This window comes from Camarhynchus parvulus, chromosome 2 (assembly GCF_901933205.1).
Source record: "Camarhynchus parvulus chromosome 2, STF_HiC, whole genome shotgun sequence".
NCBI lineage: Eukaryota > Metazoa > Chordata > Aves > Passeriformes > Thraupidae > Camarhynchus > Camarhynchus parvulus.
Window position 1 is genome coordinate 103,983,903 of NC_044572.1, and position 25,071 is coordinate 104,008,973.

General features: G+C 44.1%; 1 protein-coding gene across 1 annotated transcript in view; it reads left to right on the top strand.

The window, feature by feature from the left end:
• Positions 1-895: 895 nt before the first annotated feature.
• Positions 896-25,071, top strand: part of COLEC12 (collectin subfamily member 12) — a 96,435-nt gene continuing 72,259 nt past the window's right edge. The window contains exons 1-2 of the mRNA XM_030965327.1: positions 896-1,046; positions 12,382-12,432. Coding sequence (XP_030821187.1) covers positions 1,040-1,046; positions 12,382-12,432 — 58 coding nt within the window. The 5' untranslated portion in view covers positions 896-1,039. The remainder of the gene's footprint in view (positions 1,047-12,381; positions 12,433-25,071) is intronic.

Here is a 25,071-nt window from a genome sequence, read left to right on the forward strand (position 1 = left end):
TGCCTCCACTACTTCATTCCTCCCCAGAACGAACTGGGGCACATTGCACCTGCCCTGCCTCATCAGCACTGATGTTAATACTCAAAGCTGGATCATAAACATTTATCACCGTCTTCAATTGCCTAAAAATTGGTAGCTTTGCAGAAAAACAAACCATGCCTTTCATGAAAACAGGAGCTTGGAAACGATCCCTTATTCCTGGCAACATCCAGAACTAGAAAAATAAAAGATGACTGGCCTGTATATCCCTAATCCCACAAATATTTACACACACTCTCCAGTGCCATTGAAGTGCACGCAGTAATGCACGCATGCATAGTAATGCACGCATGCATAGTAGCGCACGCAGTCCCGCTGAATCCAACAGGACTACTCGTGGCCCTTCGTTCAGCACCAGGGTGAACTTGGCACATCCTGCAGCAGTCAGCTATGCACCCCCGCTCCAGGGTCCCTCCATCGGCGTGCCGCGAGTGAGGCACGCTGCTGCGGAGAGCCTGGAGACATCGCACTGGAGAGGAATCCCCCGGGTGCCTGCACGGCCGTGGGGAGTGCAGAGCCGGGACCGATCTCCTGCCGGGAGCACCGCATCCGGCTTGAGCTCCCCCGGTCCCTGACGGGTGCACTGTAACTCCCGTCCGGGGCTGCTCCCCACGGGCATCCCGGGCTGCCCGCGGCCCCGCAAGCCGGGAACCCCGCGGTCCCTTGGGACGCGGCGGACGGGGTGTGACACCCCCGGGGCGCGACACCCGCAGCCCCATCCTCCGGCGGGACCCCGAGCCCGCCCCCACCGCCCGGCCCCGGCCGCGGCCCCTTCCCCGGGGCGGAGGGAGGGAGGCGGGGCCGGGCCGGGCTCCGCGGGGCTGGCGGCGAGGGCTGGGTGCCGGCGGCGGCCGAGCAGCGAGGCGAGCGGCCGGGCTGCGCAGCGGGGCCCGCGGCGGTCATGGCCCGGCAGTAGGCAGGGAGCGCCCCGCCGCCCGCCGCTCCCGGCAGCAGCCCCGCCGCGCCCCGAGCGTCCTATGCGAGCCGCCCCGGCGCCAAGATGAAAGGTAGGGACGGGAGCGGGGAGCCCGCACACGTGCACCGGGCACCGGGCAGCGCGGATGGACCGGCGGCGTGCGGGAATGCCGTGCGGGGACGGGCGGGAGCGCGGACAGTGTCAGCAAGGGGACACTGCGGGCAGGGCGGTCTTGGGGACCGTGCCCGCGGGACACGGTGCGGGCAGGTGGCGGGCAGGGCACGGGCGGCCGGTGCCGGGAGAGGCAGAGCGGGGTCTGACCGCGACCTCGCGGTGCGGGGTCTGCGCCGTGTGTCCGTCAGTCCCGGTCCGGGAGCGGGCTGTCCCTGCGTGAGTGTGTGTGTCCCGGCATGTGTGCTCTCCCCCCGGCACTGTCTCTCTCGGCACCCAACTTTTATCTTCCCCCTCGCCGGTGCCCCGAGAAGAAGAGTTGTGTTTCTCCCTGGTTGATTTGTTTATTTTTTACCAGCGTTTTGCGATGTTCTTGGTGTTGCTTCTAAACATCTGGCAGTGATTAGGTGCCAGTAGAAGCTTAACTGGCTTGTGAAATGTATTTGGCGTATTTCTCCTCTGCATCCACCGCCTGGAAAATTTTTGGTCTTTCCTTTGCATCTGTTCAAACTGAAACTTTGTTTCTTTTCCTTTTTCTCTCTTTTCCTCCCTTCCTCCTGTTTTAAATGAGTGGAATGTCCCTGTCCTACATAGCTGTGACTGAGAGGTATCACATACTTTAAATTGAAATAAAGAAGCAGATTGCCGAATTGCCACTCTGTAACCTAGTAAAGATGTACGGGAGGTGCAAGAAAGCCTTCTGTTTATGAAAATTGATAGTCTTACAGCAAAAGGCAGAGGCTTTACACACTGGGGAATACTTACAATTAAAACATCAAAGGACATTATGGAAAGTTTAGGAGTTAGTTGGGACGTTGTGAGAGTTGAATTCAGTTTTTCTTCAGAGGCAAAAATAAGCTTAAGGAAAAGACATACATATATGAAAATTGCTTTTGGGCACCACTGTGCCTGTTCTTGGACTGCAGAGTTTTATTCCAGATGCCAGGAGGCCAGTAAACATCATGATAGTTACACTGAGTTTCCAGAGTCTAGGACACCAAATGATGTGATTATTTATTCACTTGCCAGAGTAGCTGCCTGAAGGGAGGAAAAACGTTTGGGGGGCATTTATTTTGCAAGCCCACACACACACTATTTAAGTTACTTCTGACACTGTGGCATGGTGCCTCTCCAGGGCCATGCAACATATGACAAATAATGTATTTACAGTGTTCTTTATTTATAGGCTGATCATGCCAAAAATTTTGTTATCAGCTTGTCATTATCAGCATAAGTGTAAGGGCAGGAACAAACCAAAACAATGGGGATCTGACAGCAGACAGAACAAACCTGTTACCACTGAAAGCCTTACACTCCATTCTTTGGGGTTTTGGGGAGATGTGGGATGCAAAGGACCAAGGATGAGAATAAAATATAATGCAGCTTGTGTCTCCTATTCTGCTTCCACCACTCTTTGCAAAGAAGAGCAGTGGCGTTCAAAGGGAGGATGTAATTCCTGCTCCTGGGAGCACTCCCTGCTGCCCCACACTCCATCAAGAGGAAGTGCTAGTCCTTACCATTTGGCTTCCCTAGGAGTGATCACAGCCATCTTATTTCTTTCCCCCAGAGAGTTACAGAAATCAGTAATAAAACATGCAAAGAACACTTGAAGGACTGTGCTAATAGCAAAAGAAAAGCATCAAACAAATCATCACATCAAGGGCTTCTGCCAGTGTTAGAGAAGTCAGAGAGTCAAACCAAACTTTGACTCGGTGATTTCCTTTTCTGGGTATGGACTTGGATTTTCATGTTTTCTCTTTAAACTTGATGGTAGTGATAATTGTAGGACTGTAGAAATTTGTATAGTTACACATTTTTCTCAATAAAAATGAAGAGATCTCTTGATTGCAGCTGTCTCTGTATCTACCCTCTCTAGAGAATGGAGGAATATCTAAATAATTACGTCACTAAATATCTGTAAGGAATAAATTATATTTCCATTGCTGGTATTTGTAATGTGTTATGTTTTAAATCAGTAAAACAAATTGAAGCTTATGTTCAATATGCTGGCAGTTTTATTTCCAGCAAACAACACTGAGCTCACAAACTTTGTCATATTTTTTAGCAATAATTCATGTGATTTATATAGGGATTTGTCTGCTTTAGGGTTTGCTATATCTTTATCAAATGATTCTTCTAAGTTATAGTTATTTATTGGGGTATGAAGGAGCACTCATTGCCTGGGATACAAATGAAAACAGCTTCCTCATAGTCAAACATCAGCACATGTTCAAAACCATTGGCTGTAATTTAAGACAAGGACAAGCATTGTTAAAACTGAGAGCTTCTTCCCATAAAGCTGCAATACATTTTGTAACTGCTACTTTAAACTCTACCTGTAATCACAGCTGTCATGGCAGTGCTGGTGATAAGTATTTTCCTCTGAAACATGGATACGGTTTGGATAACCACTTAATACTAATGCCCAAAATCAGGCAATGACAAAGCCAAAGTGGTCATTTTGGGAGGACTGTTGCTCCAGGGTGACAGAGAAGCTCTTAATTAATGATGCTTAAAGTAGCTTAGCTGCTTCTTTTCATTCCTTTTCTTCCTCCTCCTCCCTCTCTGCCACCACAAGCACCTTGCCATGTACCACTTGTATAGCAATGCTGGAGGAGCAATGCACCTGTATAGCAGTGCTGGAGGACAAATCATCTGGGATCCTGTGGACCAAATATTCTGTCTCATGCTGTTGCTCTCATTCAATACAACAGGATGCAGGGGGAGAAGCAGGTGTGGCCTTGGTTGTGTTGCACTGGAGCAGTGAAGCCCTCAGTGGCTGGGGACCAGCCTGGCCTGAATGCCTGCCCTGCTTATCCTCGGCCCCTTTGCCTCAGGGGCGCTCAGGAGAGGAGAGCACACCCAGCTCCCATCTCATGGGACATGCCAGTTCAGCTGGCCCCAAGTTTGCCTTACACAGTGAACACTTTAGCAGACAATTAATTACCATATCAGCCTGTATTGCTAAAATTGTCCCTTCTGTGGGACTTAGAGCCTGGATGTAATTTGAAAATAATGCCTACAGTAGCAAAAGCTGACTGTGTATGCAAGTTCACTTCTTTCTTGACTACCTTGAAAAATTTTTAAAAATCTATTTATATGATGGTTACCTTCTTGACAGGTTATGTCTTTCCCTCAGTTTTGATGCCACTGCTAATTTTAAAGAATAAAAGAATAAAAGTCATAATTGTGTAACACTGCAGAAAATACACACTCTCTCTCTCTTCTTTGTGTGCACAAAACCAAATGAACAGTCATCTGCAAATAGGTCTTTCCTGGATAGAAACTTCAAACCAAGAATTTTTTAAAAAATCCAGTCCAGAGCATTTTGCAGAAGCCAGAAAGCATCTGAAAACCAAGGATTAGAAGTGGAGTGATCCAGTAACCTTTCCTTAGTCCATTTATAACAGAGCTTATATGAATATAGTGACATAAACATGAAACATATGCAGGAGGTCTGAGTGGTGTGTGTTGGACATGTCACAGGACTCTACAGCAGAAGTTCAAAGGCATGAGCAGTTATAATAAATGTGTGATAAAACACAGAACAAATCCTGAGCAATGCTACTATACAGTCAGTGTGTGTCCTGAATTGATTGGTAGCACAGAGGATTTTAAACATATGGATGAGAAAGATGCAAGTGTGTGTCAAAGCATGTTCTTACTAATACAGAGGAAAACAGAGCTATGAAATTATAAGAGAAATCTGTTCTTGCACAGATAGAAATATTACTATACAACTGCAAAGAATATTGAGCAGAATTAGCATATAAGCAATTTATGACAGGAGCATTTTCAGTAAGAACTTGTAATTGTTTGTTATTGCTTCAATTCTACTTTTCCCAGCCACACAGGACTAATAGCAACTAAGAATAACACAGACAAACCTCCCTATGAAGAAGGGAGTTGTTTAAAATATCCTTTTTCTCCTACTTTGGATAACATAGATTCATTTTAGACTGATTTTGCTACAGCCGAGGGCTGAACAGAGCCCTTTTTTGTCACAACCACTAAACAGTTTACTTAGATCCACACTGAAAGACTGTTGTGCCCAGAGGTACAGACACTTCTGCCTGCTAGGATAAGGAGGGAAAGGTAATCTTGCACAGAGATAGAGCTGATCAGGCCTTCCAGAGATAAAACAGAGTAAAATAAGGAGAGCTGAGACAAATGTCAAGGATGAAAGCAGCTCAGTACTGCAAAGGATGCATACCCAATTATCTTCCGCTTCACAAAACCTTCCTTATCCTGAGGTTCTGTATGTCAGAACAGAGAATCTCTCCTTCCAGCCCTCCCCCTTGGAAAGCAAAATAAAGACACTTTTTACAAGGCATGGAAAGTGAACCCGATCCTCCTCATAATGTGAGTGTGGTCTGTGCAAGTGAGGGAGCAACCTAAGATGAATTGTCTTTGGAGTTTCACCACTTCCTCCTAAAACTGCAATCCCTTTTGGTGCATAAATTTGAGGTGCAGACTGGGACATCACTGGGGAACAAAGTGAATGAGTTATGGGAGGTAATAGAGACATGTGTTGTTAGGAATGTGTATGCCATTTTAATACCGCTGTTAATTGCCTCCTCTGACATACAGACAGGGAGGCACAATTTTTCAGTGCACTAATGAGAACATATCTGCTTGCTCTTAAATCATTATTCTGAAATACGATACGATTTAAACTTTTAACTTCTAAGGTTGATCCTCCACACCATGCAGCTGCTCCTGACCCCAGTACGCTAATGTGGCACTTATGGGCTAACAGGTTTTGTTCAAAACTCCCTATTTACTGTCTTCATCTTGTGCCTAAAAAGCAAAACTAGAGTGATTGTTTTTATACCTTTAAATTTCACAATCTTCTGTCTTTTTGTGTGTGTTCCTAATGTAAGTGCTCACATTTTTTGGGCACAGCAGTAGGGGAATAGATGAAGACCAAGACATTAAAGTGCACCCATTTGTCACGACTATTGGTTTTGTTTGTTTTATGCATGTTCAGTGATGGGAGACACTATCCAAGTCATAGCATAGTACCAAGGGAGGATCTCTGATCTAGGACACTGCCTCTTTCAGTCACTAAGATAAGCAGAAAAATTCCCAGATCAGCAGTCTCAGTTGGACAGTGCTGAGGAAAAGCCTCAGTTTTGCTGCCAGAATCCAAGCTCAAACAACACCCCAAAGGATGCTTTGGGATGCAGGGAGGTGGTCTCTCTTCCAGGACTGCCTCAGCTGAACTTCTGCCATGGCTGCCCTAAAGACCAGGTACTCTACAAGTGCAGAATCTGTGTCATCCCTGTCCAAAGGAGTTTGCTGTGTGACAAGCCAGACAAAGGAAGGGTTGGATAATATGGGCACAACACACTCAGCCAACAGCAGTGACTGTTAGTATGACATGTCAGATTGGGATCCTCTCAATCAGGAAGTGCTTTAAGTGGGGAGGATTTTGTGAGGGAGGGCTTATCAAAATAGAGGCTGAGAGAGAGACTTGACCATGAAAAGGGTCTATAAGGAAAAAGCAGTGGAGAAAGGCAGAACAAGAGGACAAGTGAAATAAAGCATCTGCAAAGAGAGCTGGGAATGAGCAGCCCATTAGCACAAGCAGGAGACTGTCCAGAATAAAAGCTATGAAAACCAGTGGAAACCAATTAGACTGATGAAGTCATCAACATCTGAAGGCCACAGCTGCTTGCTGTGCTTCTGCTGGCTCCATTTCACCTCTAGGTCAGCAGTTTGAATGTAGACCCAGTTAATAGTGAGCAGAAATGCATATAAATCTGGTGGCAGCTCAAAAAGCTTTTGAAATGTGATATGAGAAAGATATTGGTGTCGCTGTTCTTGTCTGCCTGAACAGTTGTTAATATTACAGAAACCTCACAAGTGGAGGAGTTTTGCCTTTCAGTGAAAGTGCTGAGAGGGAGAGAGCAGGCAGAAGCAGCTTTTTGACACTGCAGGCACTCTTCTCATGAAGGAGAGGCACTTGTTACACAGTTCTGAGTAGAGTTCTTCATCCATGCTGATGGGTTAAAGAGTGGAATACTGTGATTTTTCAACTAATGGGCACAGCTTCTTTCCAAAAGCTACAAGTAAAAATCTCTCCTTGATGATATCAGAATGAGTTTTACAGAATTGCACTGAGATATAGCTCTATAGTTCCCATTAAGTCAGCAGGAAAGGCAGGGCTCTAACTATTAAAGCCTTTTGAAAGAGAGGTTTATTTTAGAGGAAACTCATGCACTGGATGTCATTTTTTACTACAAATTCATCTTAGAGTGTGAGTTCCCAGCCTGGTACTTAGGGGTAAGTTCTAATGTACTGTAATTGGATTTTTCAGGGAGTTATAAAGGAGTTTCTAAAATCTGAGGTGAAACTTGGCATGACAATTTTCAGCCCAGATGCCTCATTGTCTCCCGGAATAGATTTTCCCAGATTTTTAAATGCAATATAGAATATCGGTTTGTGTTCTTTATTTAAGACTTCAGACGAGGTCTTTAAACAAGGACTTTGTATCCATGTTTGCAGCACACAAGTGCTCTTGAAATTATTGGATACCACGTGTCTGCAGCCACCATATGACCCAGCATCTCTAATGGTTCTGAGGTCTTGTTTGCCTCGTTAGTTAATTAGGTTTAAATGGCTGAGCAAGGTGTACTGTTAAAAGGAGACAGCTGGACATGTACATTAGCAGCTTTCTTTAACACCTTCCATATGCCAACAATGACACCCATGAAAGGAAGGGGCTAAAATGGAAACAACTTCCCTAATATCACCTTGCACCAAAGGCTCCTCAGATCTGGTGCTGTGGTTTTATGCCCTGTATTGTCTCAGGGGCAGATTTAACATCCATTTTGGCTCCAGGCCAGCTCTTTCTTTCTTGACCTCAGAGTGACTCATAAGTGATCCATGATTAATTTATTTAAGGTTTAAGAACAAGAAATTAAACAGTTCTACTCCATGGATTTGCTTTGCCACTAGCAAATTAATCAACTGAGAGTCTAATTTGTTTTAGATTAAATGAATTCCCTCTGTTCGCTGTGCTAATCCCCAGCTGAAGTGCCTTTTCATAATTCCCACTCCCTTGAAGCATTGTACTGTAACTTATTTAACTCTACAACTGTACTTCCTAGAGGTGTTGCAGTAATAGCTTATAACTGGAGGGCAAGTGGAATTTGGCATTGGTACTCAATTGGGCATGGATATTGCCAAAATATCTCAAAGGGGTTTTTTTTTTACTTTTTTGGACCAGAACTCTTACTTTGCACTGACTCCCTAGAATATTTGATGTATTGCTGTTCAGCCTCAGTGAGACAGTGATTTGTAGCAGTTTGCTGTAATCTCCCCATGACAATCTGTTCTAGCATCCAAGGAGTCTCTTGTAAACCCAATAAAACAGGAGATCTCTGGTGGCCCTTCACTTACATGGTTAAATACAATTGGTTGTTCACATATGTTTCTGTTCTGCCCAAAGTTCACCTTTTTTATGGACCTTCCTGTTGCCAGAGCTCTGTACAAGTCAGTGGAATAAGAGACCAGCTTTTCATGTTTCTTCATCTTTCTTATTCTGGATTTTTGGTTCACAGCTGAGAGCTCAGTTGAGTGTCCTATAACTGAGTTAGGGCTGGTCTTCCCCCTACTAAAGAGTTATTTCTTGTGACCAGGACATAACAACAAATTCTACTTGATTGTCTGCTTCAAGGAGGAGTCTGGCCTTCATATTTTTCACCTATGAAAATAAGCCTTGCCTGCATATTGATGCATGTGTATGTAACAGAAATACTGAATTCATTCCAGTCTTCTTTGTAATTGAGGACTGAATTTAAACTAAAGAAAACTATTTCTAACTTAAGGCTTTCACAATGTCCAGCAAACCCTTCCTACACCAGTTGCAGCCTCACTCAAGTGTGGGCACTGCTGATGTGAAAATGCAGAATTTCCATTTCTAAAATCAGTCACTGGTTCTCAAAGCTCATGCATTTCTGCCACAACGATTTCTGATATTGCCTTTAAAACCATAAGTCATTAAAACATACTAGAGGTGTTCATAGTATTTGACTTCTTACTTGGTGTATATTTTCTTAACCTCTGTAATTCATAACAGATCACATTTTCATAGTTTTCACTAGGAAAGCTGTTATCTTTTAAATGAAAACTTAGGTTCTCTTGTATTTTGCTGATTTGAAGATAGCAGGAAGCGTTGAGATTTTTGTAGAACTTGTGACAAAATTTTAATATTTCCAGCACTGAAACAGGGAGCTGAGGATCATTTCTTCTGCCTCCAGTAAGGACAATACTGCCCAACAGACATGGGAGGAGCAGGTTGGGTGTAGGGCTTTGCCTTGGGACTTAAATTTATAGGCTTGTTTGTCAAATTAATTTTTAATATTTCAAGCATAGACTTCTTCTGAGGTAGGACTTTCAACCCATCTTAGTCTCTTTTTCCAAAGTGCTGAGTGCTGTAATTTCTGAATGTTTAGTCTAAGCTTGCTTTGTTAATTTCCTCCATCTTTTTTCTTCCTTAAACTTGTTACATTACAGTTAATATTTTAAAGTACTATATTTGCACATGATTTCAGCAAAGTTGCAGTTGTGACTGAAAGAACACTGAGCTTTGTTTGTTAAATAATTTTTATAGACTTCCCCTAAAATTACATTGACTGCGCCTTGCAGGATCAACTCACAGAGATGATGTTTGAGATTTTACTGATCAGGGAGATGAGTCCCCACTTGACATAGCTGTCCCTGCCCATCTCCACTTCTTTGTTTCAAATATCACAAGTGCTCTTCAAAATTAGGAGGTGAATCAATAATTATAATGTATCCAAAGCTTAAGGGAAAAGCCCATCCCTAGAAAGAATAATATACAGCATTGCAAATACTGAAAAGCATATATATGTATATATGTATATATATAAACATGTTGCATATACCAAAATGGCCAAAGAAACAAAAATGTGATTAAAGCTGTAAAAGCCAATGCTGTTGGTCTAAGTGTGAAAAACAAGAAAACTAGGTAGGGGCTGTCAGCCTGGAAGGAAGGACTTGGAGATGTGGTGTGGGATGAAGCTGCAAGATCTAAAGGTGGCCTGGCTGTATACATCAGCTGCGGATCAGATAAGCCAGGTTACACTCCTGAGAAACAAAGGAGGCAATTGTGTTGCAGCCTGATAGCAGGAGAGGGCAGGAAGCTAAGGTCTCTGGAGCTGTTATCTTATTTTGTGCAGCATTTTATCTTTCGTGCAAGAGGGGAAGATCTTTCCTGTGTAGCTCACTGCTGGGATGAGAAGTTGGTTGCTGACTGTTTATGGTTTATTAGTATTTGTCATGTTTAGCTGGGGGGGCTTGTCTTCAGATAACATTTGGGACAATTGTGAGGGTTTGTTTGGCTTGGTTTTTTAAAGGTTTTTTTCTGTCTTCAAAACCAGGATGTGTTTGTTTTACCTAAGGAGCATCCACTGGCTCTTCCACTTCTTAAATACACAGCTGAATTGGGGGTCTAGTTAAACATACAGACAGGAGCACTGCTGGCAGTAAGCAAAATGTCTTACCTGGTGAAGAATATGTTTTTCACTGATTAATCAATTGTTCTGTCTGAGTAAAGGGTGATGTTCTGCAAAATTATGCATTTCATGGACTCTGCTGCTGCTTCAGGCAAAGTGTCCTTCAGAGACTCCTGTGTGTGGCACCTCACAGGTCAGAAGGAAGAACAAGTCAGACTTCCTGCTGGAGACAAGCACACAAATTGTTTAGGCTTTGTTGAGCCTGGATGCAGACTGTATCTTTGCCTTTGAATTCATCCCCCCAAGGCTCTGTGCTGTCCCAAGTTAGCTATGGCACCAGTTAGCCCAATTTCGTGATGCAGAGCAGCCAAATCATGCAGTAAGTCTGTGGGCAAAAAAGATCTAACTAAACACAGACTTCTCACTCCATCACACGTGTTTATCTGCTTTGAGCTTGCTTTTCCTCCACCAGTCATTAAATGTTCCCTCTGGGAAATACAGAGGTGGGAGAAGAACAGCCTGGGCTGTGCTGCCCTCGCAGCAGTTGATGCAGAGGCTGGTGCTGGTGACAAGGCAGAGCTTTTGCCTTTCCTGGCTCAGCAGAACAAGGGGTTGTCTTGGTGGAAGGAGGCTGAACACATGAACACAAACATATCCTTTTTTTAATAAAAAGTCATGGGTGTATTTTTTTTTGCTGATGCTAGTCTTTTCCTTTGCTGACGGAAGGAAATGGAGAGAAATTCAGCTTCTGACAAAATAACCTTGTGATTATTAGCATATTACTGCTTGCTTACTGTAAAGATGAGAGCAAAAGGCATGATGGAATCATCAAATGATAGAATATCCTGAATTGGAAGGGACCCTCAAGGATCATCAAATCCAGCTCCTGTCCCTGCACAGGCCAGCCCCAAGAATCACACCGTGTGTGTGAACACATTGTCCTAACACTTCTAGAACTCTGGCAGGCTGGTGCTGTGAGCCCTTCCCTGGGGAGCCTGATATTCTCCTAAAAGCCAACCTAAACCTCCCCACATCTTCCCTTCCCTTGGGTCCTGTCATCAGTGTTTGCCCCTCCACTTCCCCTCACGAGGAAGTTGTAGACTGTCGTGAGGTGTCCCCGCAGTCTCCTCTTCTCCAGGCTGAACAAACCAAGTGACCTCAGCCATTCCCCTCTAGATCTTTCACAATCTTCACCATCTCAGTTGTTATTTTTCTCATCTCAGTTTCTCAGTTCTGAATCCCATGTTTTATGGTATATGACATTTTCAGGCCAAGCTAGCGTGCATGGGAGGTGATGGATGGATGGATGGATGGATGGATGGATGGATGGATGGATGGATGGATGGATGGATGGATGGATGGATGGATGGATGGATGGATGGACAACCATCCCCTCAGACTCCTGTGGCCTGAGCAAGCTCGATCAGGTGGCACACTGGTGACAATTGTGGCTGTCATTGTGATGAGGGACATATCTGCTCTGATCTGCACTTAGCTGGCCAAGCAGGCCTCAGGATGGCTGCCAGGTGATAAATCTGCACAATTTGTCATCCAGAGTTCTGCTGGGGATTCTCATTGGGGGAAAGGCTCTGAACTGCCTTCTGTACTTGGAGACAGAGGTGGGATAGGAGCAGCAGGGGGGGAAGAGGACTAGCATGCCTAACAAACCAAGTAAACTTACATTATTTGAACATGCACCTGTAAAAACTTCTTCTCATCTTTTTCCAGTGGTAGTAGTAACAATCTGCCGCTGTGTCTTTCTTTCTCCAGACGACTTCGCGGAGGAGGAGGAGGTGCAGTCCTTCGGCTACAAGAGGTTTGGTAAGTGGCCTTCCAAAAGCAGTCTTTCAGCTTGCTTTTGCATAGTGCTTAGGGTAAATCAAACACTTGCTATGAAGAATTTTCCTGTTGGCAGCATTGAAACATACAGGTACAGTCCCATCATCCACATCCAATGTCCTCCCAGAGGAAGGTGTGATGTTTAGACTTGATTTATTTTCTTGGCAAACATAGGGCTTCCGAAATTGTTCTTTCATTAGGAAATTGAAGCCCACACCTGAAGAGAAATGAATGTGCTGGCTATGAAAAGGGGCCATGCCTCTTACATGTCCTCTGCCCAGCTGAGCACTGCTTCAGCCCCCAGACTGATGGGCAGCAGAGTTTGTAGGTTTTCCCCAGACTGATGTGCAGTAGAGTTTATAGGTTTTCCCCAGAGTGGTTTTGTGGCATCTCCTGTAGACATGGCTCAGCTGTACTGGCAGCTGAGCCACGACACAGGCTGTGCACTCCTCTCAAAGGAAAAGTATATGGTACGAATGCATTCTGATGTCATAAATTATTAAAATGAGGTTACTCACTTTCTTTTCTTTTTCCACTTTCCTCTTTTTTTATGTTTGTTCACCTAAAATTGCCTTCTCATGTGAGGAAGGTAGTACCACGCATCTGTTCACAGGGGTTAGCAGCCTTCAAAGCCCCTGTTTTCAAGGCTCTTGTGATCTCTTTCTGTTGGGAAAACATTTCAGTCTCTGCAATCAACAGTTTCACCCAGGGCAGGAGAATGCCTGTCCCTGTGGCAAGGGGAGGGTTCCATGGTGGCCTCTGAGCTCCCACAGTGCCAGCTCTGTCTTGGCACAGCCAAAGGGACTCATCATCAAAGCTGCTGGTGCCTTTTCACCTATAAGCCATCAGAATAGTTCACCTCATTTTTTCTGTCCTGGGAAAGTAGCTGCAGCAAGAGTCACTTTCAATGACCCCAGTTGGCAAATGGATAAAAAAGGCAGGCTGAAAATAAAAATGAAAAGTAAGTAAAAAATTCCTTCCATCCCAAAAGGAGCAGGAGGAGGCAGCGTAAGGAGATGTGGAGTTTGGGAGGTGGGGATCACATTCGCATGACCTTTTCTACCCCCTGAACTACTCCATTGCTCCCTGCTGCTGAGCTTTATTTTGGATAGACCAGCCAACCACAGAGCCAGCATCTGTGGCTTGGAAAGTCCTCCATAAGGCTGCACACAGGGTTTTTTCCTTTTTTGTTTGTTGTTTTCCTTTTGTTTGTTTCCATTTGTTGTTGGTGTTCTGCATTAAGCCCTGGAATAGCAAAAAGGCAAAACAAATCTTGAGAAATAGGAAGAAATGCTAACTGTTGACTTCTGCCACCTCCAAATAAGTAAAAATACTGATATTCATGAACAGCTATAAAAATAGGTTTCTTTGGTGTTATCCTCTACCTGGCTATCCCTGGTCAGCACTCTTGCAGTGAACAAGATTTTAGGGAGGAGTGGGCACTCCATTATCCTTACTGTCCTGACAGTAAGTGCGCTGTTGTGACGGGATGGGATTTTTGCCTACTAACTTGCTGTCATTTCTTTCTTTCTCCTGGGTATTGTGATGCTACCAAGGTGAGTTATTTCTCCCCTTAGAAAGACAGACCATTTCCAGAAATGCTTGTGCTGTTGTGCTTTGTGGGGCAGCATGGAGGGAGGAGAGGATTTACAGCCTGGAAGTGGTAGGAGGAGATTTCGCCACAAGAGGAGGAGTCAGGGTAGTTCCACCCTTAGGAACCAATCATAAGTGCCTTATGCCTCAGGAGGACAACATTGCTGTGGTCAGGAAGGTATCCCAAATATCTGCAGTACAGAAGAGCCTTGACTAAAGGGGCAATGGGATCATGAAGCCATAGTATTGACACTGGTGAGAGCTGTGTTAATTCAGTAGGGTCCCAAGGAGCCTCCTTTGTCCATACTGTTTTGGAGCCCAAACTTCCTCCCATACCCTCCTCATCTTTCCCAGCATCATGGGGCAGCTCAGGGAGGAGCTAGGATGCCCTGGTTTCCACATACCCCTGCACCAGCATCCATGCTGTTTGACTATAGGTGCTCATGCTTTTGTGTCCCTTAAAGGGTTTATTTCCCCTTCTTCAGAAAACCTGGCTGAGTGAGTTCCCACCTCTACAGTCTCTGCTGCATTTCCAGGCAGCCTCTGAGCAGCCTCTGGAGAGAGCGGGAGCCTCATACCTTCAGCAGCACTGGCTGCTTCCTCATTTGGCACTGGGCTCCTCCAGACAGAAAGGTGACCTGCACGACTTTTAAAGACTCCAAACTCAGTGGACAGCTGGGTCAGCATTTCAAGTGAAGCACCAGAGGTTGCTCTAGGGGCCAAAATGCAGCTGAGCTCCTGCCTGACCGGTAGGAAATATTACACCTCCTGTCTTGATGTTCCCTCTTGGCCCTGCGTCCTTCCTGGTAAAAGGAGGCAATAAGGGGGAATCCCAAGGCAAGAACCAAGTTTTATTTGTTTTTTATTACACAAACCTTGATAAAAGGTAATTTTGAAAGAAGTGCTGTCTGTCTGCTGGCTGACACTGTAGAAATGCCAGTGCTGTTCCTGTACAGCCTTTTGGTGTGGGCAGGGATAAAAACAGCCATGGGGTTTTTGTTTCATGAGTCATAGTGCAACAGCAGTTGTGTTAATATATTGTGATTGGAGAAGTCCCTGTATGCTCCATGGACATGAGGCATGGTAGGTGGACCATGAGTCAAGTACCTTTGACTCCATCATTTGGAACTGGGAGGTCTTGTTTGGAGTAAAATGTGCTCTGAGGGGCAGAAGGTTAAAGTATAACTGTTTTAAAAAAAGTGTCTAGCAGTCAGTCACTGCTGGCAGCTGGGAACATGTGTTGGTCAGCATTTGGCAGGCAAAGCCTTAACCAAGCTGCTTTCCTAGAGTTCAGCTGAGGAGTTTATTATTAGGTGCCTTGTTCCCAGAGCCTGTAGTTTGGTTCAAGGAAGGAAGAGATCAGCAGAAGGAGGGAAGGAGGGAAGCATTCTCCAGCAATTCTCATTTTGGGGAAGAAGTTTTTAAAAAGAGGACTGAATACGCACTGTCTTGCACCACTTCCTCTTTTTCTGAATCATTCTGTCCTTCCTTCCCAAATAAGTTAATTTCTGAGAATTTGTCAAGCTACTGTATTTTTTAGTCAATAGAACATTAACTGGTCATAGTAAGCCAAACATACTAAGCACAACACACTAACATATTAAAGAATAATGAATACAGATGCAGACAACTCCTAGGAAAATACACATCAGATTTTTTTCTCCTTTGAGGTTGGGACACATTTGCTGCAGGGGGTCAGTAAGGAAAACAGTCTTTCCAGCTCACTGATGCTGTTTACTTCTTTTCAATGAATGCTACAGATGTGCAGGGATGCTGCCAGAAGTTGCTCAGCTGCAATGCCTCCAGATTGCTGCACTGAAAAAGTGAGGAAGCGTGTTTCTTATTCCAGTTACTTCATCTTCAATCCCGTTTCTCAGGCTGTTTTAAAGTTATCTGCTCCAGATGGCAAGCTAAGCCTCTCCACTGGTTTTCCTCTACCAGACTGCCACCAATATTAACTCTTTCACCAATCAGTGTCACTGGTTTGTACCACCTCGTGTACAACTCACTTTGGGAAACAATGAATGAGGAAAGGGCAAAACTTCCTTTCCAATATGATACCCTTTGGGGATGCTAAATCTCAAGCATTAGAACTAAGACTAGTTTCTAAATGGAAGACAGAAGGATGAGATCTCTTTCTGGCAGGATATGACTCTTTCCTCTGAGATTCGGGCTCTGGGCATCTCCACAGGCAAGGGAATTGAAGGGATCAAATGGACTCCAAGGTAGAACATCTGATCTTCCTAACTCATGGCATTCTGAGGTAATAGATGTAGAATTCATTGTGCATTTTTTTTTATTTTATGTTAATGTTTAAGAACTTAATATCTCTGCTTTGCTAGAGTCTTTGAAGTAGAAATTTTCTGGTAAATTACTGATTGCATAATACGAAGCTGCAGTACAATATGGAATGCTGAAAGCAGAGAAGATGGTCTTTGACCTGTTGCAAAGCACACTTGCAGTGTTTTAGAAAACAGGCTTCAAATAAATGAGCTGAAAGCCCTGCTGATGAAGAGAAGCTCCCCAAGGAATCAGAAGATAGGACCAGTACACTATAGATAAGTGAAAGACTAAACAGCTTATGCAAGATAATTACCCTTTGCCCTTGACAAACACAGCCAGAATTACAGACTGTGAGCCTGTTCTCCACAGAAACACCCATCTTGGCCACCTCCATGCTCTAAATGGTGAGCCAGGATACTCCTCACCATCCCCTCCCCTCTTCCCCGCTGAGCTGTCAGTAGGGGACAATCTCTCATGTCCCCAGGGAGGTCCAGTGCACACCAAGCCACTGATCCTCCAACCTTCCCCGCACCCCTTAGGTCAAGAGCTGCCAGGGAAGGAGGGATAAAAATTACCAGGGGGCTCCCTCAAGGAAGGCAGGTACTTCTTTAGGTATCTTTTATAGGGTACATAAGATATGACTGGGTTGGGATACGTCTTCCCTGCAGTTACAACCATCTAGCTCCTAAACATGATTCCAGGTGTAAGAATTAAGTCTAGGAATTTGTGGACCAAGAATGGATGAATCATCCTGCCATGCAGTAATGAAATCTGCTATACTAAAAAAAAGGTGGGGGGGAAAAATATGTTTAAAAACATATTTGTAAAACAGGGTTTTTTGTTGTTTTTTTTTTTCCTTGATGAGTGGTCTGGGAGCAGCTGAACAAGATCCATTTAACTGCTTTCTTGCTGTGCACTTTTTATATATTTTGTACAGTAAGAAGTTATATATTCTTTCTTCACCTTTGATAACATATAACCAGGGAGTTTTAGGAGTGTACAACTGGTAAAAGCGTTAAGAATGGAGTACAGCAAAAATGAAAACTTTAAGATACAAAGCTTTTTCTGAAAAGGATTTTAAAAAATACAGGGTAGTTTGTGCCTATAAATAACTGTTCAAACATGATCAAAATTCATGGCTCAGAATTTTGTGATGGTTCAGGAACAGCATTTATTCATTAACACTGCACAGATGGAATAATTTTAGTCCTTTTCTCTGAATAAATCCAGGCCAGTGTTCATATCTCTAATAACAAGCACCAAAACAATATCTGGCATCAGTCTGGTGGTGTGCTATATCCACACAAACCTTAAGCCCCTATGAAAAAACATTCTAAGCTTTAGGAATTTGTCGACTTTTCTTTATGGTTTGTAAACGACCAGTGAGGGATTTCAGGTGCCACAACCACATACCTCCCTGGGCATTCTTTCACTTGTATGCCTGCAGTGTGTAATCATATGGCTTAATAAAAAGTCACAGGGTCATTCACACTCACAAAGGCAGAGGAAAGTCAGGCACTGTTGCTTCCAGTTCACTGATCTGGCCATATTTGACAGATGAGGATTTTGCCTGCGTGTGTCCTGGGGTATGAAATCCCCACTGAATGGCAGTGCCCGTGTGGCTGTTCACTTCAGGCCAAGAAATTTCATTTGAAATGACCCTTTTAATTGCCGTGGCCAGTAAGGTGGAAGGGCGTCGAGCCTGCCCTCTCCTGGGGTGAGCCCTGAGCAGCTGAGAGAATCCAGCACCTTCAGGGGTCCTGGGTTTGTGTTGGGGCTTCAATCCCAGCATCAGGGGCTGCATGGAGAAGGACCACCTATGTACGGTTTCTTTGTCTTTCTTTTCTTTTCCAGTAGATACTCCCAGTACTGGAGCAGTTGGCAGGGAATTGAAGTCTCACTAGATAAATAAAGAATGCTGACACGTGTTGGCATTGCAGAGGAATGTGCTCAGGAACTGTCAAGGTGCCCCTGTGCCACCGGTTTGTGTCCGTCCTCTGTCAGTACCTTCTGCCTTTTGCAGTGTAATGGCACATGTTATAGATGGGATATCCAAACAGCAAATTTGAAACCACCTGTCTTCATAAAGATAGAGAATAGTTGGTGGACCCCAAGAAATCCATCAGTTTCAGGCAGTAATAGCAAGATCCAAAAAGTTAACCTGTGCTAACTTAGTCAGGAGCTGAAAGAGCCGAGACCTTCAGGTCTGTGGGTTTGAGGCTGCCCCATCCAACCTGTTCTGCTGTGCCTGGCTAAAGGCACTTCTAATTCAAGCCCATAAAGAGGCCTCTTAGCAATGCTGTGGGGACTAAAGTCATTCCAGCTGTGTGTTGTTATGTAGGCAATCTATTGTCTCTTAGTTACGGGTTTTTCCTATTTAGTACAATTAAAATTCTTGACATGCTTCTTCATCTATTGCATTCGCATGCTTGGAGCAATACCTGTTTGATCAATCTCTGTCTTTTACAGGGGTGAATTGAAAAGCAGTGTGGTCACCATGATGTGTGAATTTTGCTGTTTTTCATTAGAGCTATAAAATAGGTGTGTGGGCTGAACAGCACGTTGTATTTACGAGAGGAATGAAAAACATTGGCTACACTGTAAGCGACACCTGGGGATTTTGTTTTTATTTCCCTGTAAACTAGCTGGACAAATAATGATGTTTGGTAACATCAGCTTGCTGCCAGAACACCTAGGCTGCATTTTGGGCTGTTCCACTTTGTAGTAAAATTACCTGTGAAATTACTGTCTTGGAAGGAAACTGTGCGCTGTGTTTTCAGTGCTTGGTACCGTTATGTTTCCATGCAGAGGAGTAACACAGGAAAACTGTGGCAGAAATGAAAACTTCAGATATCAAGCCATCACGAGATGGAAGGAAAAATAATGGAAAATACACACTAGTAGAAACTCTCAGCATGGCCATGGGATTGTAGAATGCACCAGCATTACTCTTGAGCTCCTCTTAAGCTTTATTCCAAATGCAAATCTGTGTTTGTGGCCAGCTGCCACTATAGCCAGCTGAACTTTAACTTTCAAGCTCTCAAATGTCTGCAGTTGATCTTTGGCTTTTCTGTACCTTCTTCTTAATGATTTTATCTGAAAGTGACACAGGGACACTGGTCTTTCCATGAGAAAGGGGCTGCTGTATTCCCTTGAAGCTATTTTTTTGGATGAACCTAACACACACAAATTAAACACGTACCTGTCATGTGCTCCTTACTTTGATATCCTGGATTCTTTTTATTTCCTAAGAATTTCCTCAACCTGTACTGTAGGTCTGTGTGTGGTTGGTGCCTGGTTTTCCATGCTCCTGGGGAGCCACTGCAGGGAAGGTGTGAAACATAACCAGCTTCACCCAGACCTGAATGTGGGACCTGGACCTAGACCCAGACCTAAATATCTCTGCTGTCCTCTACCATCACACTAAGCAGCCCTGAGCCTGGCCAGTGTCCTGGCAAGGTAACACTGAATGCATCTACATCACGTTGTTGTACTTGACAAATTTCTTGATGATTTTCAGAGTGTAAATTTTCTGTCTGAAGATTGACTTCCATATAAAATCTGGATATAAGACTTAGGATAGGAGTTATGTCATCTACTTTTAGGGATCTGTGGCAACTACTTCTTTGAGACATCTGTCCTTAAACTAGCAATAGCAAGGAGAGGCCAGTGCTGCAGGAAAAGATTTCCATGCTGAACAAGAGCATCACCATCCTGATCATTTTGAGTTACTGCACAGATAATATTGTCAACTCTGTATCTCTGTAATATGTCTTATATAAAAGCTGGGGAAAGCCTAAAGAAGCCTGTGAGAGAGAACAGTATAAGGGATAGCACAAATGAAGAACAGGGTAAGTGTTTTAGGATGATTTGTCCTGTTGCAAACACTAACAAGGAAACTATGCTGCTTTGCTAAGTGAAAACCAATCCAAATTCCACTGTTCTGCACTACAGAGTATTAGCCAAAATAAAGCTTGGATTAAAATTTTACCCAGTCTCAATTAGCCTTCTGTATATGGGTAAACCTTAGGTGAAGTGGCCAAGAGCCAAGAAATTTCCATTTCTCCTGTTCCAGCCTGGGTTAAGTGAGTGGGCTGAGACTCTGGAAAGTGGAGAGAGGTTGGGAGAGAGATGTGGGTGGGAAGGAGTCTTGCTCAGTGCCCGGAGCCAGCACAGACAGGAGTTGTGCAGTGGGGGTGTGGAGAGGTTTGTGTCCTGCAGACACTCTTCAGCTCGGTCAGGAGTGCATCTGGAAAATCCACCCACTCAGCCAGAGAGAGAGATTGATGCCTTAAATAAATAAGATGTGAATGTGTTTTTGTGATTCGGCTTGTGACTCTTAATAGAAGCAGCTGAACTTTCTGTAGTAGGTGGAGTGTGAGACCCAGGGATCCACTTTGCTTCAGCCCAGCTGAGGCTTGTAAGGAGATTTTGTATTTAAAGTTGTGTGCAGACATTCAGGCCTAGCATAGCAGGACTTTATGTCTTCTCTGGCAGCTGTTTCATAGTGCCACAAGGAGGCAGAGCAGAATTGTCTTCCTTTAAGGATATCTGGGCATGAGGGTCTGCTTAACAGGGCTTTACTCATGTTTTTCAAAACCTGAAATTTTAAATATTTGGAAAATGCTTATTGATTTGTATTACATAGCATGTCTGTGAGCTTGTATTTCAAGGTCTTGGTCAGGGAAGATGGAGAATTCTACCAATTTTAAAATTTTAATTGGTCCAGGAATGGACATGGAAGCTTTTACTTACCAGGCTTGTTATGATCAATATACCCTAAATTTGGTAGTGTTCAATGGCAGGAAAAACCTTCCCTTTCGTGTTTTGTTAGTGGGTGAAGGTATGATTTCAGACCATCTGTGTATGTAGTGACAACCATTGCCTGAAAGATTCCTTACATATATTTCTGCTTTATCATATGACAGGGGACAGTCTGGTTACAAGAAATAATAATACATAGAGCCAAAAGATATTTTTATTCCTTCTTCATTTGTTTCTAGAAGTTATTTGCTTCAGGTGGAAAACTGATGTATAATGCCCCACATAACTGGTGATTTCATTTTAAATCTGACCTGTGAGTCTCATGTTGGGAGTGGGAGAAATCTTGTCTTTAATTAAGGCTGCAGCAAATTAATCCAAACACACACTTCCAGGTTTCAGCACAGCAGCTGTGCAGAGCTAAACTCACTTGTCCCCAGAAGTTACCACACGTCTCTTCTTGCATACACAGATGTTTATATTTAAACCTGTGTTCCTTGTGTGAATACATCCAAGCTGGATTTGGCTCAGTGTGTAGGACTACCTAACAGCACAACTTCAGAAACAGACCTGTAGGACCAGATTGCATGTAGGTTCCATCTGGAAATTTGTGCTCCAAACATTGTTTCCTAGGTCTGGAAAGCAAAAAATCTGAGAGGTGGTTCTTGTGCTCACTGTATTCCAAGTCCCCATTCATGAGTATTCTGGCTGCCTCAAACAAAGTAACTTGTCTCCTTAAGAAAACAGGTCTCTTCTTGTTTAATGATACTACATGTTTAACCTCTTTAGCAAATTTATAAAAATATTCATGCGCAGATTTCAGATTTCTACAAAATTTCTTTACTCAGGGTGCCTTGCAGAAAGCAGCAGCATAGCTCGGTTTTAAGAGAAGGCAAATAAACCAACATCATGTTCTTCTGCTCATTACACAGGAGCTGAAAAAACTTTCCAGAATATTGACAATTTTAATTCTAATATGGGTTTAAATAATTAATCAAGGGTAGCTAAAATTAGGAGAAAACTTGGGGGGCTCAAAGTAATGAGTTTGGTATGTGTGAGGGTCTGAATCAGCTGAAATACTGCCGGAGGAAGAAGAAGAGTAAACATGTCTTCATTGTCTTTCTCTTGCCTCATCAAAGAGAACCCAAGTAAAGATCATTTTTTCAGAGACCCGTCATTCAACCCTTTGAGACCATCTCTCATGGACCATTTCTGCAAGGTCCAAAGCAGCACATGAAGCCACATCTGTGAAAGATCTCTGTGCTTTGTGTGGTGTTCACAGCTCCAGTTCATTATGCTTCAGAAAATTGCAGGCTCTGTGGAGATGCTGGTTTGTGGTGCCATGGTCTGCTTTTGCTTTTTAAGAGGTAACAGGAGCAAGGCAGCAGTGGCTCCTGTCCTTTCCATGTTTAGCTGCAAGTCTGTCCATTATTCCCCTTGCCCCTATCAGATAGGTCTGGAGTAGTCCAGCAGCAGGTAGAAAGCACATTTCAGTACTGAGCCCATCAAGAAGATGCTACAGGAGGGAAATTTGGTAGCTGCAGGAAATGCCTGCCCTTGTCAGAGGGTGATTGGCACCCCATAAACCCCGTAAACTTCACAGCTGCCTCTTGCTTCAGCAGGCCTTGACTCTGGGCCAGGAGCAGATGAGACTCAGCCTGAGTTAGAGCCCCTTTGCCCAGCGTGTGACCACCGTGCGTGCTGACCCACAGGACGGGAGGGTGCTGGCAGGGGCCCACCTCTGCAGCAATAGCCACATCTGCTCCTCTGCTGCAACTCTGACTCCTGAGAAACTCGTGCTCTTGGCAAGCTGCTGTGTGAAATACAACACGGTGAAGCTGTTTTTATTCTCAGTTGTCTTGCAAAAGGTTACTGTGAGTAGTTCTGTGCTTTAATAAAAAGAAATAGAGCTGTGTTCTTCACAACAAGCCCTTTTTATTACAGCTGGTTTGAATAGCAATTGGCCTCTAATCGTGTCTCCAATGGAAAGAAGACCCCTTATGAAAGCCATTCATTTACTACAAAGAATGAACTTTCCCATGCATGAAACCAGATTACCAAAACAAACCCACCAAATAAGTGAAAGAGCTACCAAGAATTTGTATATGTCCAGTGGGTATTCAAGGTGACTTAGAAGACATTAAGTGGAAGTATCTTTGTAAAAGGAAGCAGAACAGCTGACTGTGAAATTAAAAAGCATTTTACGTCAAAGGAATACTTAGATCACTGTAGCCTTCTTCATTTTGAGCTTGGCGATTGTGCTGATGTGGCACTATAATAATTTACTTTATTTTTCTCCCTTCTGGGAGGTTTCTAAAACAATATTTTTAAAAGAAAAATAAATAATGTCTAATGTCTTTTCAGTTGTTCTTCTGGGAAGTCTTGTGGTGAGTTAAAAGAAAATACTTGGTGAAGCTGTGAACGGGAGACATTTCCAGGGTGGGTGTGTTTTGAGGTTTGTTTGGGTTTTCGTAATACTCTACCCCTATGTATTTTTTTTTTAATAGTTTTTATAAGCTTTTAATACAGGGGGAACTAAATTAAGAAATTCTTCCTTATTCCACCAGTTTTGGGAGCTTTGCAGGACGATGTGTTATGGGACTATTTCCCTCTTTGAAATCCTGATGGAGGGAAGCCATGATACCACCCTAGTCCTGCAACCTTCACTCAGGCAAATTCCCAGCAAGCGTTTTTTGGTGGTCACTTTGCTGTCCTTTTTGCTATCAGATCTGTCTATGAAAATGTTTCATAGCCTCCAGGTGACCATGTTTCACCTTTCAAGATTGCTGTTTCTAGAATGTCAGAGTTCCCAGAGGGAACCAAAGGTAGTGCTATGGTCATTGTGGTCTCATGAGAAATGCCTTCTTTTCCCCCAAACACCTTCAGTTTGGAGATTGCAAAGCTTGTTCCCCTGCTCCTCTGCTCTGAGCAACACTTCACATCACAGGTAGGACTTGTTCCTAAGCATCCTGCCTCAAAGTGAAAAAAACACCACCTGAAATCAGATCAGCACTTGATAGAATCAGTAATGTGTTAATATAATTTCCTTTGAGCTTTTTAAAATAAAATACAATCCTGCAGAGTTGACTGGTTTTATGAAAGACATCCCCTTTCCGATGGACACGTTGCATCAACTCAGCCACCAAAACCACACAGTTGAGGGCACAACTCTTTTTTGGGTACTGGAATTCTGAAAGCTGCATGAAGTCAGATGGAGTTTTCCTCCTGTCCTGTGCTGGAAGTGCAGTGGTGAGAGCAGGAGCAGGAGAGCCAGGCTCAAGATGACAGAGATGCTCTGCAGCTGTGGGGAGGCAAAGCCACACAGAGCTGGCAGGGATCAGCAGGGAGGGGGTCATCCCAAAACTCTGTCAAGGGACTGTGTTGTTGCAGTCTGGTTACTCTGATTTGACCACTGCTCAGCAGGGTTCATATTTCTGTGCCCATTCATAAAAAGCGATGTAAGCCTCTTTGGACCTCTCTGACTGGTGCCTGTTGGGGCCATTCCTCTGCTGCCTTGATTTGCCAGAGCAGAGTGTGCCACACAGGCGCGTTTCGGGACAGGGTTAAAACAATCTGCAGTCTGGAAACCAGCAGGGTCCCCAGAGAGGGAGTTAAACCCAGGGAGTACTGATCTGTTTCCTGCCTTTGTTATGATTTCTGCCATGTAACACAATCTCGCCCACCAACCAGCCTAAGCGAGCCCGGCCAGCTGAGTCAGCAGGGCATGGGCTGCTGCTGCTCACCTCACGTCAGCACAGCCAGCCTCCAAAATCCCTGGCAGGTTTTCAGGTTAATCCTGCCCCAAAATCCATGGGTGCTCACCACCTTCACCCCCAAGCATCAAACAGAGCAGAGAGGAGGTGGGCAGGGTGCAGGGGGTGCTCCCCAGTCAGCTGCCATTGTGTGCCTGTCTAGAAGGGATGTACAGGGCTATAAACCCAGCTCACTGCTCTTATATGGGTCCCAACACAGCCCTTTAGAAAA